This window comes from Scyliorhinus torazame, chromosome 22 (assembly GCF_047496885.1).
Source record: "Scyliorhinus torazame isolate Kashiwa2021f chromosome 22, sScyTor2.1, whole genome shotgun sequence".
NCBI classification, from domain to species: Eukaryota; Metazoa; Chordata; class Chondrichthyes; order Carcharhiniformes; family Scyliorhinidae; genus Scyliorhinus; species Scyliorhinus torazame.
Window position 1 is genome coordinate 50046517 of NC_092728.1, and position 18739 is coordinate 50065255.

At 45.9% G+C, this 18739-nt stretch overlaps 1 protein-coding gene across 3 annotated transcripts in view; it reads left to right on the top strand.

Annotated features, from left to right (window-relative positions):
• Positions 1 to 18739, top strand: part of pnpla7b (patatin-like phospholipase domain containing 7b) — a 473312-nt gene that overhangs the window by 111769 nt on the left and 342804 nt on the right. For all 3 annotated transcript variants that reach the window (XM_072488205.1, XM_072488203.1, XM_072488204.1), the window contains one exon: positions 16080 to 16151. In XM_072488205.1, the coding sequence (XP_072344306.1) occupies positions 16080 to 16151 (72 nt within the window). The remainder of the gene's footprint in view (positions 1 to 16079; positions 16152 to 18739) is intronic.

The window sequence follows — 18739 nt, forward strand, 5'->3', positions numbered from 1 at the left end:
GCACGATGAGTTTCTGGATCTGCTTTATTCTATGGTCAGTCAGTGGCCAAACCGTATAATTCATCAGTAGTGAGATCTGATCATAGCAGTGCGTTTATCCCTTGGAAAATCAGGAGCTGATTACCCAGAACTATGTATAATAGTCTATGACTACAGAAACAGCTTGAATTTACATACTGGCTTTCGCAAGAGCATAATCAAAATCTGGTACCAACCTAATATAAGGAGATATTGGAGCCAATAATCAAAAGGTTGGTCAGAGGTAGGTTTTAAGGACATCTTAAAGGATGGGAAAGGCAGAGAGGATAAGCAAGGACATTCCAGAGCTTGGGCCTAGGCACTGTTCACACTAGTGGCATAATTAAAATGATGGATGTTCAAGGCCAGAATTAGAGGAATATCGAGGGTTGTACGGATGGAGGAAATTACAGTGATAGGGAGGGATGAGACTTTGGAAGGTGAGTTGAATAGCTTGACCAGATGGGAATCCGTTAAACTCTAAAGACCCCCAACACAACATTAAATAGCAAGTCTCCGTGGCAATGGTTTAGGTCTTCATTACATTCCTTACATTTAGCTGGAAGACATTTCTGCTCCTCCAATACTGGAGGCTAGACAAGCAATTTGATCATTTAGAGGTAGAATCAGTCTGGGCGGAGCCAACGAAGCAACAAGGGGACAGAAAAGATTATTGGGAGTTGTCTACAGGCCTCCAAACAGTAGTGGTAAGGTAGGGGATGGCATTAAGCAGGAAATTAGAGGCATGTTATAAGGGTACCACAGTAGTCGTGGGTGGCTTTAATGTGGAATATAAGGAAAGTAGGAAGGAACTTAAGCAAGGAGTCAGGAGGGCTAGAAGGGGTCACGCAAATAGGGTTAAGGAAAATCCCAAGGCTTTTTACACGTACATAAAAAGCAAGCGGGTAGAAAGGGAAAGGGTTGGTCCACTGAAGGATAGGCAAGGGAATCTGTGTGTGGAGCCAGAGGAAATGGGCGAGGTACTAAATGAATACTTTGCATCAGTATTCATCAAAGAGAAGGAATTGGTGGATGTTGAGTCTGGAGAAGGGGGTGTAGATAGCCTGGGTCACATTGAGATCCAAAAAGACGAGGTGCTGGGCGTCTTGAAAAATATTAAGGTAGATAAGTCCCCAGGGCCGGATGGGATCTACCCCAGAATACCGAAGGAGGCTAGAGAGGAAATTGCTGAGGCCTTGACAGAAATCTTTGGATCCTCACTGTCTTCAACTGATGTCCCGGAGGACTGGAGAATAGTCAATGTTGTTCCTTTGTTTAAGAAGGGTAGCAAGGATAATCCAGGGAACTACAGGCCAGTGAGCCTTACGTCAGTGGTAGGGAAATTACAGGAGAGAATTCTTCGAGACAGGATCTACTCCCATTTGGAAGCAAATGGACGTATTAGTAAAAGGCAGCATGGTTTTGTGAAGGGGAGGTCGTGTCTCACTAACTTGGTAGAGTTTTTCGAAGAGGTCACAAAGATGATTGATGCAGGTAGGGCAGCGGATGTTGTCTATATGGACTTCAGTAAGGCCTTTGACAAGGTCCCTCATGGTAGACTCGTACGAAAGGTGAAGTCACACGGGTTCAGGGGTGAGCTGGCAAGGTGGATACAGAACTGGCTAGGTCATAGAAGGCAGAGAGTAGCAATGGAAGGATGCTTTTCTAATTGGAGAACTGTGACTAGTGGTGTTCCGCAGGGATCAGTGCTGGGACCTTTGCTGTTTGTAGTATATATAAATGATTTGGAGGAAAATGTAACTGGTCTGATTAGTAAGTTTGCAGACGACACAAAGTTTGGTGGAATTGCGGATAGCGATGAGGACTGTCAGAGGATACAGCAAGATTTAGATTGTTTGGAGACTTGGGCGGAGAGATGGCAGATGGAGTTTGATCCGGACAAATGTGAGATAATGCATTTTGGAAGGTCTAATGCAGGTAGGGAATATACAGTGAATGACCTCAAGAGTATTGAAAGTCAGACAGATCTAGGTGTACAGGTCCACAGGTCATTGAAAGGGGCAACACAGGTGGAGAAGGTAGTCAAGAAGGCATACGGCATAGAACATAGAAAAAGACAGCACATAACAGGCCCTTCGGCCCACGATGTTGTGCCGAACGTTTGTCCTAGATTAATCAGAGATTATCATAGAATTTACAGTGCAGAAGGAGGTTACCCGGCCCATCGAGTCTGCACCGGCTCCTGGAAAGAGCACCCTACCCAAGGTCAACACCTCCACCCTATCCCCACAACCCAGCAACCCCACCCAACACTAAGGGCAATTTTGGACACTAAGGGCAATTTATCATGGCCAATTCACCTAACCTGCACATCTTTGGACTGTGGGAGGAAACCCACGCAGACACGGGGAGGACGTGTAGACTCCGCACAGACAGTGACCCAAGCCGGAATCTAACCTGGGACCCTGGAGCTGTGAAGCAATTGTGCTATCCAGAATGCTACCGTGCTGCCCTTAAGAACAAATTAATCTACACTATATCATTCTACCGTAATCCATGTACCTATCCAATAGCTGCTTGAACGTCCCTAATGTTTCCGACTCAACTACTTCCACAGGCAGTGCATTCCATGCCCCCACTACTCTCTGGGTAAAGAACCTACCTCTGACATCCCCTCTATACCTTCCACCATTCACCTTAAATTTATGTCCCCTTGTAATGGTCTGTTCCACCCGGGGAAAAAGTCTCTGACTGTCTACTCTATCTATTCCCCTGATCATCTTATAAACCTCTATCAAGTCGCCCCTCATCCTTCTCCGTTCTAATGAGAAAAGGCCTAGCACACTCAACCTTTCCTCGTAAGACCTACTCTCCATCCCAGGCAACATTCTGGTAAATCTCCTTTGCACCTTTTCCAAAGCTTCCACATCCTTCCTAAAATGAGGCGACCAGAACTGTACACAGTACTCCAAATGTGGCCTAACCAAAGTTTTGTACAGCTGCATCATTACCTCACGGCTCTTAAATTCAATCCCTCTGTTAATTAACGCTAGCACACCATAGGCCTTCTTCACAGCTCTATCCACTTGAGTGGCAACTCTCAAAGATGTATGAACATAGACCCCAAGATCTCTCTGCTCCTCCACATTGCCAAGAACTCCACTGTTAACCCTGTACTCTGCATTCATATTAGTCCTTCCAAAATGGACAACCTCACACTTTTCAGGGTTAAACTCCATCTGCCACTTCTCAGCCCAGCTCTGCATCCTATCTATGTCTCTTTGCAGCCGACAACAGCCCTCCTTACTATCCACAACTCCACCAATCTTCGTATCGTCTGCAAATTTACTGACCCACCCTCCAACTCCCTCATCCAAGTCATTAATGAAAATCACAAACAGCAGAGGACCCAGAACTGATCCCTGCGGTACGCCACTGGTAACTGAGATCCAGGCTGAATATTTGCCATCCACCACCACTCTGACTTCTATCGGTTAGCCAGTTCGTTATCCAACTGGCCAAATTTCCCACTATCCCATGCCTCCTTACTTTCTGCATAAGCCTACCATGGGGAACCTTATCAAATGCCTTACTAAAATCCATGCACACTACATCCACTGCTTTACCTTCATCCACATGCTTGGTCACCTCCTCAAAGAATTCAATAAGACTTCTAAGGCAAGACCTACCCCTCACAAATCCGTGCTGACTATCCCTAATCGAGCAGTGTCTTTCCAGATGCTCCGAAATCCTATCCTTCAGCACCCTTTCCATTACTTTGCCTACCACCGAAGTAAGACTAACTGGCCTGTAATTCCCAGGGTTATCCCTAGTCCCTTTTTTGGACAGGGGCACAACATTCGCCACTCTCCAATCCCCTGGTACCATCCCTGTTGACAGTGAAGACGAAAAGCTCATTGCCAACGGCTCTGCAATTTCAACTCTTGCTTCCCATAGAATCCTTGGATATATCCCGTCAGGCTCGGGGGACTTGTCTAACCTCAAGTTTTTCAAAATGGCCAACACATCTTCTTTCCTAACAATTATTTCCTCGAGCTTACCAGTCTTATTGAAACATCTATAACCAGGGACCTCTCCAACAATATGGCCCCTCTCATTTGTAAATACAGAAGAAAAGTACTCGTTCAAGACCTCTCCTATCTCTTCAGACTCAATACACAATCTCCCGCTACTGTCCTTAATCGGACCTACCCTCGCTCTAGTCATTCTCATATTTCTCACATATGTGTAAAACGCCTTGGGGTTTTCCTTGATCCTACCCGCCAAAGATTGTTCATGCCCTCTCTTAGCTCTCCTAATCCCTTTCTTCAGTTCCTTCCTGGCTATCTTGTATCCCTCCAGCACCCTGTCTGAACCTTGTGTCCTCAGCCTTACATAGCCTCCTTCTTCCTCTTAGCAAGACATTCAACCTCTCTTGCCAACTATGGTTCCCTCACTCGACCATCTCTTCCCTGCCTGACAGGGACATACATATCAAGGACACGTAATACCTGTTCCTTGAACAAGTTCCACATTTCACTTGTGTCCTTCCCTGACAGCCTATGTTCCCAACTTATGCACTTCAGTTCTTGTCTGACAACATCGTATTTACCCTTCCCCCAATTGTAAACCTTGTCCTGTTGCACGCACCTATTCCTCTCCATTACTAAAGTGAAAGTCACAGAATTGTGGTCACTATCTCCAAAATGCTCTCCCACTAACAAATCTATCACTTGCCCTGGTTCATTACCAAGTACCAAATCCAATATGGCCTCCCCTCTGGTCGGACAATCTACATACTGTGTTAGAAAAGCTTCCTGGACACACTGCACAAACACCACCCCATCCAAACTATTTGATCTAAAGAGTTTCCACTCAATGTTTGGAAAGTTGAAGTCACCCATGACTACTACCCTGTGACTTCTGCACCTTTCCAAAATCTGTTTCCCAATCTGTTCCTCCACATCTCTGCTACTATTGGGGGGCCTATAGAAAACTCCTAACAAGGTGACTGCTCCTTTCCTATTTCTGACTTCAACCCATGCTACCTCAGTAGGCAGATACTCCTCAAACTGCCTTTCTGCAGCTGTTATACTATCTCTAATTAACAATGCCACCCCCCACCTCTTTTACCACCCTTCCTAATCTTATTGAAACATCTATAACCAGGGACCTCCCAACAACCATTTCTGCCCCTCTTCTATCCAAGTTTCCGTGATGGCCACCACATCGTAGTCCCAAGTACCGATCCATGCCTCAAGTTCACCCACCTTATTCCTGATGCTTCTTGCGTTGAAGTATACACACTTCAACCCATCTCCGTGCCTGCAAGTACTCTCCTTTGTCAGTGTTCCCTTCCCCACTGCCTCACTACACGCTTTGGCGTCCTGAATATCGGCTACCTTAGTTGCTGGACTACAAATCCGGTTCCCATTCCCTTGCCAAATTAGTTTAAACCCTCCCGACGAGTACTAGAAAATCTCCCTCCCAGGATATTGGTGCCCCTCTGGTTCAGATGCAACCCGTCCTGCTTGTACAGGTCCCACCTTCCCCAGAATGCGTTCCAATTATCCAAATACCTGAAGCCCTCCCTCCTACACCATTCCTGCAGCCACGTGTTCAACTGCACTCTCTCCCTATTCCTAGCCTCGCTATCACGCGGCACCGGCAACAAACCAGAGATGACAACTCTGTCCTGGCTTTTAACTTCCAGCCTAACTTCCTAAACTCGTTTATTACCTCCACACCCCTTTTCCTACCTATGTCATTGGTACCAATGTGCACCACAACTTCTGGCTGCTCACCCTCCCCCTTAAAGATCCTGAAGACACGATCCGAGATATCCCTGGCCCTGGCACCCGGGAGGCAACATACCTTCCGGGAGTCTCGCTCGCGACCACAGAATCTCCTATCTATTCCCCTAACCATTGAATCTCCTACTACTATTGCTTTTCTATTCTCCCCCCTTCCCTTCTGAGCCCCAGAGCCAGACTGAGTGCCAGAGACCTGGCCGCTAGGGCCTTCCCCCAGTAGGTCATCCCCCCCCCCAACAGCATGGTACACTTGTTTTGAAGGGGAACGGCCACGAGGGTTCCCTGCACTGTCTGCCTGTTTGTTTTCTTTCCCCTGACTGTAACCCAGCTACTCTTGTCCTGTACCTTGGGTGTGGTTACCTCCCTGTAACTCCTCTCTATCACCCCCTCTGCCTCCCGGATGATCCGAATTTCATCCAGCTCCAGCTCCGGTTCCCTAACACGGTCTCTGAGGAGCTGGAGTTGGGTGCACTTCCCGCAGGTATAGTCACCGGGGACACCTGTGGTATCCCTCACCACCCACATCCTACAGGAGGAGCATGCAACTGGCCTAGCCTCCATCCCCTCTTACCTTACAGAATATAGCTGCCCTGTGGACCAACTCCGCCCTCCGACTCTGCTCCCAGTCAGCTGCACTGTCTGTAAACTCCTGGCTCCCTTCTCGCTCTTTGCGGAAATGTAGGAAACAAAATGAAAGGAGCACCTTACTACCTCCTCACCTAACTCCCTCAGTCACCAAACTCTCACTATGGCACTCAAATGCACCAAATTCAGCACTCCCTCAGTCACCAAACTCTCACTATAGCACTCAAATGCACCAAATTCAGCACTCCCTCAGTCACCAAACTCTCACTATAGCACTCAAATGCACCAAATTCAGCACTCCCTCAGTCACCAAACTCTCACTATAGCACTCAAATGCACCAAATTCAGCACTCAGTGCAAACCTAACCTCAGTGCATGCTTGCCTTCATTGGCCGGGGCATTGAGTATACGAATTGGCAAGTCATGTTGCAGCTGTATAGAACCTTAGTTAGGCCACACTTGGAGTATAGTGTTCAAGTCTGGTTGTCACACTACCAGAAGGATGTGGAGGCTTTAGAGAGGGTGCAGAAGAGATTTACCAGAATGTTGCCTGGTATGGAGGGCATTAGCTATGAGGAGCGGTTGAATAAACTCGGTTTGTTCTCACTGGAACGACGGAGGTTGAGGGGTGACCTGATAGAGGTCTACAAAATTATGAGGGGCATAGACAGAGTGGATGGTCAGAGACTTTTTCTCAGGGTGGAGGGGTTAATTACTAGGGGGCATAGGTTTAAGGTGCAAGGGGCAAGGTTTAGAGGAGATGTACGAGGCAAGTTTTTTACGCAGAGGGTAGTGGGTGCCTGGAACGCGCTGCCGGAGGAGGTGGTGGAAGCAGGGACGATAGTGACATTTAAGGGGCATCTTGACAAATACATGAATAGGATGGGATACGGACACAGGAAGTGTAGAAGATTGTAGTTTAGTTGGGCAGCACGGGCTTGGAGGGCCGAAGGGCCTGTCCCTGTGCTGTACTTTTCTTTGTTCTTTTGTTCTTATATATAGACTGGGAAAACCACATTAGCAGTAACACTGGCGGCTGAATTCCTGGACAAGATTTTTTTTAGACCAGTATGTTGAGGAACTAACTAGGGAATATGCTGTCCTAGATTTGGTATTATGCAATAAGCAGGGGTTAATTAATAGTATTATTAACTTGGGTCCGAGGGAACAGTGTCCATAATATGATGGATGGAAATTGAGGTCCGATCTGAAGCTAGGCTCATAAATCTAAACCAAGGAATCTATGAAGATATGAAGATGTATGACAAAGCTCGGCACAACATCGAGGGCCGAAGGACCTGTTCTGTGCTGTACTGTTCTATGTTCTATATGAGGTGTGAGTCGACTAAGATAGATTGGGGAACTTTGTTAAAAGGCATGGCGGTGGAAAGGCAATGGCTAATATTTAAGGAAAGAACGTATGCATTGCAACAGTTATACATTCCTTTTTGGCGCAAAAACACAAGAAAAGCAGCTCAAGGATAGTATTCGATCCAAGAATAAGGTGTATAAAATTGCTAGAAAAAGTAGCAAGCCTGAGGATTGGGAGCAGTTTAGAATTCAACAAAGGAGGAACCAAGAGATTGATTAAGAGGGGACAATATAGTATGAGAGTAAATTTGCAAGTAATATGAAAGTGGACTGTGAAAGCTTCTCTAATAATAAGTATGTAAAAAGATTAGTGAAGACAAACGCAGGTCCCTTAAAGTCTGAAACAGGAGAGTTTATAATAGAGAACAAAAAAAATGGCAGCGAAATTAAACAACCACTTAGTTCTGACTTCACAAAGTTGTAAATATCGTCCCAGAAATGCTAGTGAACGAAGGGTCAAGTGAGACGGAAGAATTAACGGAAATTAGTATTACTAAGAAAACTGAATGGATGATGATGAAGCTGCTCTTTTTTCAGAAATATGAACATATTCTCTACTTTGTATATATTTGCTTGTACTGAGTTTTATTCTTGTGAATTCCGTTAACTATGGCTGTTGTATTTGTTTAAGGATCTACAGGAATTGTGACCAGAAACAAATCGTCAGATGTACATGTGGCTGTGTTTTCTTTATTTTAGCAGATGACTTGTCGTGTTACAGTGAGTCAGAAGGTACTCTGCCTAATAGCAACAGGGGTGTTGTGCCATGTATGAAAATGTGCGAACTACTGAATCTCACTGCCTATATGGGTGACATTTTGGTTTTTGTACATGATATTTTGACATCTTCACTGGTAATTTAAGGATTTTAATCATCTTTAATAATCTTTATCAATCCAGCAGAGGGCAGTAGAGTGGAGCTGCTGATTGGCTGTTGTGGGGGGAATTTGCATACGTGCATTGTGGTCACCGTAACTTGAAGGTGGTTTGTGGAGGAGCTGTTGTCAAGTGAGGTGTTATCGTGCGGGGCGCAGTGGTTGCTGAGTGACTGCTTGCTGAGAAGGGGAGTAAATTTTTTTAAAAACTTACTGTAGGGAGTTTCCAGCTGAATCCAGTCGGAGTGAGGACAGAGTGACTGCTGGGTAAGTAGTGAAGATTTAAATTGTTTGCGCAGGCCCATAACTGCTGATTGCTGTTTTTGTGTGAGGCGCAGTGGTTGCTGGTTAACTGTTTTATTTTTTACCTGTATTTAAGTTGGGCAGTTTCTAAACCCTAGACACTTGTAGTGGCCCCCACCCTTCCACCTCCTTTAACCTAAGGGGTAGAGTGAATAACAGGTAAGCTCTTTCTTTTTTTTTATCTAGAGGGGATGGCAGGGAAGGTAGTGCAATGTTCCTCCTGCAGAATGTTTGTGGTGAGGGACGCCATCAGTGTCCCTGCTGATTTAATCTGTGGGAAGTGCACCCATCGCCAGCTCCTCAGAAACCGCGTTCTGGAGCTGGATGAACTTTGCATCATTCGGGAGGCAGAGGTGGTTATAGATAGAAGCTTCAGGGATGTAGTTACTCCGAAGAATAAAGATAGATGGGTGACGGTGAGAGGGGCTGGGAGGAAGTAGTCAGTACAGGGACCCCCTGTGGTCGTTGCCCTTAGTAACAAGTATCCCGCTTTGGATACTGTTGGGGGGGGGGGGTACAGGTCTCTGGCACAGAGTCTGTCCCTGTTGCTCAGAAGGGAAGGGGGGAGAGGAGTAGAGCATTAGTCATTGGAGACTCCATAGTTAGGGGGATAGACAGGAGATTCTGTGGGAACGAGAGAGACTCGCGGTTGGTGTGTTGCCTCCCAGGTGCCAGGGTCCGTGATGTCTCGGATCGTGTTTTTGAGATCCTTAAGGGGGAGGGGGAGCAGCCCCAAGTCGTGGTCCACATGGGTACCAACGACATAGGTTGGAAAAGGGATAGGGATGTAAGGCAGGAATTCAGGGAGCTAGGATGGAAACTTAGATCTGGGACAAACCGAGTTATTATCTCTGGGTTGTTACCCTGCCACGTGCTAGCGAGACGAGGAATAGGGAGAGAGAGGAGTTGAACACGTGGCTACAGGGATGGTGCAGGAGGGAGGGTTTCAGTTTTCTGGATCATTGGGGCTCATTCTGGGGTGGGTGGGACCTCTACAAACGGGATGGTCTACACCTGGACCAGAGGGGTACCAATATCCTGGGCGGGAAATTTGCTAATGCTCTCCGGGAGGGTTTAAACTAGTTCAGCAGGGGATTGGGAACCTGAATTGTAGCTCAAGTATACAGGAGGTTGAGAGTAGTGAGGTCATGAGTATGGTTTCAAAGTTGCAGGAGTGTACCGGCAGGCAGGAAGGTGGTTTAAAGAGTGTCTTGTTCAATGCCAGGAGCATCCGGAATAAGGTGGGTGAACTTGCGGCATGGGCTGGTACCTGGGACTTCGATGTTGTGGCCATTTCGGAGACATTGATAAAGCAGGGACAGGAATGGTTGTTGCAGGTGCCGGTGTTTAGATATTTCAGTAAGCTCAGGGAAGGTGGTAAAAGAGGGGGAGGGGTGGCATTGTTAGTGAAGGGCAGTATTATGGTGGCAGAAAGGAAGTTTGATGAGGACTCGTCTACTGAGGTAGTATGGGCTTAGGTTAGAAACAGGAGAGGAGAGGCCACCCTGTTCGGGGTTTTCTATAGGCCTCTGAAAAGTTCCAGAGATGTAGAGGAAAGGATTGCAAAGATGATTCTGGATAGGAGCAAAAGCAACAGGGTAGTTGTTATGGGGGACTTTAACTTTCCAAATATTGACTGGAAACGCTATAGTTCGAGTACTTTAGATGGGTCCGTTTTTGTCCAATGTATGCAGGAGGGTTTCCTGACACAGTATGTAGATAGGCAAACGAGAGGCGAGGCCATATTGGATTTGGTACTGGGTAATGAACCAGGACAGGTGTTAGATTTGGAGGTAGGTGAGCACTTTGGTGATAGTGACCACAATTCGATTACGTTTACTTTAGTGATGGAAAGGGATAGGTATATACCGCAGGGCAAGAGTTATATCTGGGGGAAAGGCAATTATGATGCGATGAGGCAAGACTTAGGATGCATCGGATGGAGAGGAAAACTGCAGGGGATGGGCACAATGGAAATGTGGAGCTTGTTCAAGGAACAGCTACTGCGTGTCCTTGATAAATATGTACTTGTCAGGCAGGGAGGAAGTGGTCGAGCAAGGGAACCGTGGTTTACTAAAGCAGTCAAAACACTTGTCAAGAGGAAGAAGGAGGCTTATGTAAAGATGAGACATGAAGGTTCAGTTAGGGTGCTCGAGAGTTACAAGTTAGCTAGGAGGGACCTAAAGAGAGAGCTAAGAAGAGCCAGGAGGGGACATGAGAAGTCTTTGGCGGGTAAGATCAAGGATAACCCTAAAGCTTCCTATAGATATGTCAGGAATATAAGAATGACTAGGGTAAGAGTAGGGCCAGTCAAGGACAGTAGTGGGAAGTTGTGCGTGGAGTCAGAGGAGATAGGAGAGGTGCTAAATGAATATTTTCCGTCAGTATTCACACAGGAACAAGGCAGTGTTGTCGAGGAGAATACTGAGATTCAGGCTACTAGACTAGAAGGGCTTGAGGTTCATAAGGAGGCGGTGTTAGCAATTCTGGAAATTGTGAAAATAGATAAGTCCCCTGGGCCGGATGGGATTTATCCCAGGATTCTCTGGGAAGCTAGGGAGGAGATTCCTGAGCCTTTGACTTTGATCTTTAAGTCATCTTTGTCTACAGGAATAGTGCCAGAAGACTGGAGGATGGCAAATGTTGGCCCCTTGTTCAAGAAGGGGAGTAGAGACAACCCCGGTAACTATAGACCAGTGAGCCTTACTTCTGTTGTGGGCAAAGTCTTGGAAAGGTTTATAAGAGATAGGATGTATAATCATCTGGAAAGGAATAATTTGATTAGAGATAGTCAACACTGTTTTGTGAAGGGTAGGTCGTGCCTCACAAACCTTATTGAGTTCTTTGAGAAGGTGACCAAACAGCTGGATGAGCGTAAAGAAGTTGATATGGCGTATATGGATTCCAGTAAAGCGTTTGATAAGGTTCCCCATGGTAGGCTACTGCAGAAAATATGGAGGCATGGAATTCAGGGTGATTTAGCAGTTTGGATCAGAAATTGGCTAGCTGGAAGAAGACTAAAGTGGTGGTTGATGGGAAATGTTCAGACTGGAGTCCAGTTACTAGCGGTGTACCACAAGGATCTGTTTTGGGGCCACTGCTGTTTGTCATTTTTATAAATGACCTGGAGGATGGCATAGATGGATGGGTGAGTAAATTTGCAGATGACACTAAAGTCGGTTGAGTTGTGGACAGTGCAGAAGGATGTTACAAGTTACAGAGAGACATAGATATGCTGCAGCGCTGGGCTGAGAGGTGGTAAATGGAGTTTAATCCAGAAAAGTGTGAGGTGATTAATTTTGGAAGGAATAACAGAAAGACAGAGTACTGGGCTAATGGTAAGATTCTTGGTAGTGTGGATGAGCAGAGAGATCTCGGTGTCCATGTACATAGATCCCTGAAAGTTGCCACCCAGGTTGAGAGGGTTGTTCAGAAGGCGTACGGTGTGTTAGCTTTTATTGGTAGAGGGATTGAGTTTCGGAACCATGAGGTCATGTTGCAGCTGTACAAAACTCTGGTGCGGCTGCATTTGGAGTATTGCATGCAATTCTGGTCGCCGCATTATAGGAATGATGTGGAAGCATTGGAAAGGGTGCAGAGGAGATTTACCAGAATGTTGCCTGGTATAGAGGGAAGATCTTATGAGGGAAGGCTGAGGGACTTGAGGCTGTTTTCATTAGAGAGAAGAAGGTTAAGAGGTGACTTAATTGAGGCATACAAGATGATTAGAGGATTAGATAGGGTGGACAGTGAGAGCCTTTTTCCTCGGATGGTGATGTCTAGCACGAGGGGACATAGCTTTAAATTGAGGGGAGATCGATATAGAACAGATGTCAGAGGTAGGTTCTTTATTCAGAGTAGTAAGGGTGTGGAATGCCCTGCCTACAACAGTAGTGGACTCTCCAACATAAGGGCATTCAAATGGTCATTGGATAGACATATGGACGATAAGGGAATAGTGTAGATGGGCTTTATAGTGGTTTCACAGGTCGACGCAACATCGACGGCCGAAGGGCCTGTACTGTGCTGTGTTCTATTATTGTCACAAGTAGGCTTACATTAACACACTACAATGAAGATACTGTGATAAGCCCCTAGTTGCCACACTCCGGCGCCTGTTCAGGTACACATAGCGAGACTGCAGAATGTCCAAATTACCAAACAAGCACGTCTTTCAGGACTTGTGGGAGGAAACCGGAGCACCCGGAGGAAACCCACGCAGACACGGGGAGTACGTGCAGACTCCGCACAGACAGTGACCCAAGCCGGGAATGGAATCTGGGACCCTGGTGCTGTGAAGCAACAGTGGTAACCACTGTCCTACTGTTGCTAACTTGCTGTTGTCTCTTAATTTGGCTCTGTTTAATTACGTTTGCTCAAGAGTCGCCAGGTATCTTTCGATACCGCCACCAGGTTCAAAACCGAATACTGATCAAAGACTCGATACGCCAGTTAGTAAGTTTAAAAGCAATGCTCATTTATTTACACACCGTCAAATCTACTCGTGCATAAAACTCTACAACCTAAACTATCGCTATTGCTAAAAGCCTATACTTCGCTTCGGGTGCCCACTCAGTCAGAGGAACAATGGACGTTGCTCGATTCTGAGGCTGCTGGGTTGAGCTGTTTACAGGATATCAACTAGGAGTGTCTATCTCGTAGCGTGCGTTGAATTGGAACTCTGGCGTAGCTTTGGCAGGTCTCTCCTCGCTGAGAGCCAAGGCCAAGAGAGCGATTCTCTCTTGTGGAATCCTTTTCATACCCCAAAAGGGCTTTGCGCGCTTTTGGGCAGGCCTTGAACTTGGCCCCAATTAATTGGGCCGTTTCCCAATTGTCCTTATCGATTTTCCTCCAATAGAGGGGTGGGTTCCCTGGTTGCTGGACCTGTCCTAGGTGGCCATTGGTCTACTTTGTTTTAGTCTCCTCTGGCGCCGGGGTGTCTGTCTTCGCATTGTTTACCTAAATGTTGCCATTTGTTCCCGGTATGGCTCATTAGTATGTAGATGGTTCTGCAATATCGGTCTTGTCTGAGAGCTACAGCTCTAATCAACAGACAGGCCTTGCACCTGCTTGCTTTTTCGGTATTGTCCAATTTTCCCTGCATTCTTTGCAAAGTGTCCATTTCGTAATCGGGGCGTGGCCATCCCAGGTGGCTACACTACCATGCCGCCCATAATTCTATAACCATTCATTATTCGTGATACGTTTAATTATATGCTTTTAATTAATATTGAGTGCTGACCATTTTTAAAGCTGAGGGCACAGAATAAGATAGAATGATGTAGTAGTTGGAGAGATGTACTGGTACCAGGGAGAAATAATGAGGTTTAGTTGAATTAGATAAATACTAAAGTTGACTCTGCATCCTAGCACTCATACTGGTTTATATGCTTTGTCTAATCCACTGCTATCCAATGTCTTTACTTGGGGTAATTGGCTCATCCTATCGTGCCAAAAGTCCCGAGGAGTGGGGAAGTGAGACTGGGAGGAGAGAGTGGAAAACTAATGTAAGCTTACTGCATAAGAAATAAGGAATATTCAGCCAGGGGGAAGAGGGCATTCTCCATCTTGGTCCATTGCACTTATTGAGCAGAGTAAGAGAATGGACTTGTACTATTTTGTTTTCTTTAGGTTATTTTTATTTTGCTTCAAGTGATAAATTTTCCCTCATTGTCAACCTATTGCTAAGTTAAATCTTCAGTTTGGAATCTCTTGGGTGTTGCTTGCTTGTGATGGTAATGGTGAGAGCGTTGGGCCGTTTATGGTCTAGATACATTGTTGGTTTTCAGTGCCACCTGTGACTTGGTTGAATTATGTTGTTCCTCCGAAGTGCTTGCATATTACTGGGAAACTTTCTTCCATTTCACTATATAAGTGGATGTTGTACTCCGTTTAAGAATAGTGGCATCGCATTATTATTGCATTAGTTCTTCAGTTTATAGTTGCTCTTGACGTTTTATATAAAAGCTGTGTTCAAGAAGAATGATGGTGCTGGGGTCAAAATTTCTTTCCACTTTTGAGGTCCACTGAGTATAGGGTACTATCCAGTTAAGATATACTATTGTTCCATTCAACCATGTACCTACATTTTTCCCCAGCTGCAGTAAAAGACTCCGCTACGCTAGTTTGAGCATTCCTATTTCTCACGCTGGCTATCATTGTTGCTATTCTTGAGGTTATTAATTGTGTTGATTCAGGGCAGCACGGTGGCGTAGTGGGTTAGCCCTGCTGCCTTACGGCGCCGAGGTCCCAGGTTCGATCCCGGCTCTGGGTCACTGTCCGTGTGGAGTTTGCACATTCTCCCTGTGTTTGCGTGGGTTTCGCCCCCACAACCCAAAGATGTGCAGGTTGGCTGAATTGGCCACACTAAATTGCCCCTTAATTGGAAAAAAATAATTGGGTACTCTTTAAAAAAAAAATTTTTTAAATAAAAATTAATTGCGTTGATTCTGAGGTGCTTAGCTCAGCCTACTAAGAAATAAGTGAAAAGATCCCAAGCTCACTTCACAAGGGATGAGATCTTTCTGTGCTGAATTTGAAGTCAGGGACCCAAGGTAGATATGAGCGGCAACGTGACCGTGGTTAGCACTGCTGCCTCACAGCGCCAGAGACTCGGGTTCAATTCTGACCTTGGGTGACTGTGGAGTTTGCACTCTCTCCCCATGTCTGCACGGGTTTCCTCCGATTTCCTCCCACAGTCCAGAGATGTGCAGGTTAGGTGGATTGGCCATGCTAAAATTGCCCCTTTGTGTCCAAAAAGTTAGGTAGGGTTACTGGTTTAGGGTGGAGGTGTGGGCCTAGGTAGGTGGATTGGCCATGCTAAAATTGCCCCTTTGTGTCCAAAAAGTTAGGTAGGGTTACTGGTTTAGGGTGGAGGTGTGGGCCTAGGTAGGGTGCTGTTTCGGGAGGTTGGTACAGACTCGATGGGCCGAATGGCCTCCTTCTGCACTGTCGAGACTCTTCTCTTCTATTACTGCCAACTAGTCACCCGAGAGTCATGTTTATTGGTTGATTTGATTGTGTCTGTTGTGTGATAATGATGAAAGTTTCTGCTGCTGCTTCTGGAAAGTGAATTGAGATAATTTAGCTCAGATTTTTATTTTAAGGATCTAGTTCTATTAGATTGTTTTTTTTTCCCCCCTCTTTATTTCAGATTCCAAGAGTGTGGCTGGAGATAGTTTAAGCAAGAGATGTCGCTCAGCTTCTGCACCTTTGGATATCCCAGGTTGGTGACCAGCGTATACAGCATGATTTGCACGGAAACTAGCAACACTGTTGAATACCTTGATTCCTCATACTTTCTAGATGGGACTACCTCTCGTATGTAGTTAGGGACATGAAGCTAATACTGAGCCACACCAACCAGGAACTTCCTAACTTTCATTCCTGGTCTGTTGCCAAGTTCAGTGACCTCAGTTCGGCAGTGGCGGGAGTGCTTCAGTTGACATGAGGAGGGTGAACATTAACCTGTTTTTCTCTCCTGGCTGCTAGTGAGTGGCTCTCTCTCTCTCTCTCTCTCTCTCGCTCTCTCCAGAGAGAGAGGGGGATCAAACAATGCCTGTTAATTCACAAGAATTCCACTCCGTTGGTCTGGCAAGTGTAGAAGGTATGCCAGAATGTTACAATGGAAAGCATCATGTCACCAAGCATTGCAGCACCATCCATTGTGCAAGAAGTCTGCCTCATATGCAAACCTTTTCTTCCTTTATGTGCCACAGGAGTCTCTCTGTGGACGTAGGCAGGCCAGATCTGCTCCTGTGGTGTTTAGATCGTGCGCAACAATGCTCATGTTGTCCTTGACATGAATGTGCTGCCCACATTCTCCACTTTCATTATGGGCAGCACGGTAGCATTGTGGATAGCACAATTGGTTCACAGCTCCAGGGTCCCAGGTTCGATTCTGGCTTGGGTCACCGCCTGTGCGGAGTCTGCACATCCTCCCCGTGTGTGCGTGGGTTTCCTCCCACAGTCCAAAGATGTGCAGGTTAGGTGGATTGGCCATGATAAAATTGCCCTTCGTGTCCAAAATTGCCCTTGGTGTTGGGTGGGGTTACTGGGTTGTGGGGATAGGGTGGAGGTGTTGACCTTGGTAGGGTGCTCTTTCCAAGAGCTGGTGCAGACTCGATGGGCCGAATGGCCTCCTGCACTGTAAATTCTATGATAATCTATGATTGATGTCAAAACCCACTGTCCTCTAGCAAGTAACAGGTGCAATCAAGGCACACACAAAAGCTCAAATTACCTGAATCCTTTCAAAATAAGGTCTGTCTAGAGTGTGCTTCTTCATGTTATTGTCTTGGTCCCCTGCAGACCTAGATGCCTTGCACTGACTGCCAGAATAGACAAACAGTTGGACAGCTTTGCTTAAGTAACTAATGTTGGTGCACACATAACATCTTTAGTAGACTGGTTAGTCTAGTAGACTTCTTACTCTGGCTATATCTGAGCAGGATGTGCTGTCCCTAATCCTGGCCTGATCGCGGTTTCCATGGTGATGAGAGCTTTGTTCATTATAATATTGATTTATTCTCAATTATCACAGACTAAGAACCCGCCATGAAGCCGAGGCCCAAACTCATTGCACCAAACGCTCCAATAATAAACTGGTTAGTTTATCTGACACCCTGAAAGCTCTGATTCACTCCACATCCTCTGCGAGACTGTGTAATATTACACCTTTCAGTTTTCTTTCTCTTCTTCCTTGATGCTTTGTCCAAGTAGCTATTCTTCATATGTGAGTACAGACCATTAGGGCTGAACTTGATTATGTCTTTACCTATACCTACCATGTCTGTGCTCTCTCGCTTGCACTCGCTTTCACATGCACACAAACCCACCCATCAGGAGTCTGATTAGCATTTCGAGATTCATACCTTCCTCGCTCATTAGTGAAATTGTACAGCTAAGGAGGGACTGTGATCGTATGGCTGTCATCACTGATATATTGTGGCTTTTACGCAACTCCGACAGAATGAGAAGTTCCTGCTAATCGTGAATAGGTCCAATTAGAGGATTGCGGAAACAAACCTTTTTTGTAAAGTAGTGAAGATATTTTCAAACTTCAAACCAAGTGATGCTCTTAACATATTTCAAAGAGTGGTAAACAGCTCACAATGTGCAATTTGAAGATGCATTTCCCCTCCCTGATGTAATAGTTACTCTGGCTATATCTGAGCAGGATATGCTATCCCTAATCATGGCCTGTTAGCTGTTTCCATGATGACGAGAGGTTTGTTCGTTGTTTCATTGGACTATGGCTTTATTCTCAATTATCACAGACTAAGGACCCCTCGCCCACCCCGCCATGGAGCCGAGGCCAAAATGCAATGCACCAAACGCTCTATAAGGGAGTTTAAAAAAATTATTTATTCATAAATTCACAGAATTGTTACAGCGCACAAGAGGGGCCATTTGAATGCCCATCATGTCTGCACCTCTTTTCCGAATGAGCAACTCGCCAATCCCTTGCCTTCTCCTTGGGTATGGACCAGCATTTATTGCTCCATCCCTACTTGGCCTTGGGAAGGTGGCAGTGGCCTGTTTGAACCACTATGGTCCATGTGATGTAGGTACATCCACAGTGCTGTTAGGGGGGAAGTTCCAGGATTTTGATCCAGTGACAACGAAGGAACGGTGATAGAGTTCCAAATCAGGATGGTGTGATTTGGAGAGGAACTTGCAGCTGATGGTGTTCCTATGCATCTGCTGCCCTGGTCCTTCTAGATGGTAGAGGTCACGGGTTTCGAAGGTACTTTTGAAAGAGCCTTGATGGGTTGCTGCAGTGCATCTTTTTGATGGTACATACTTAGCGTC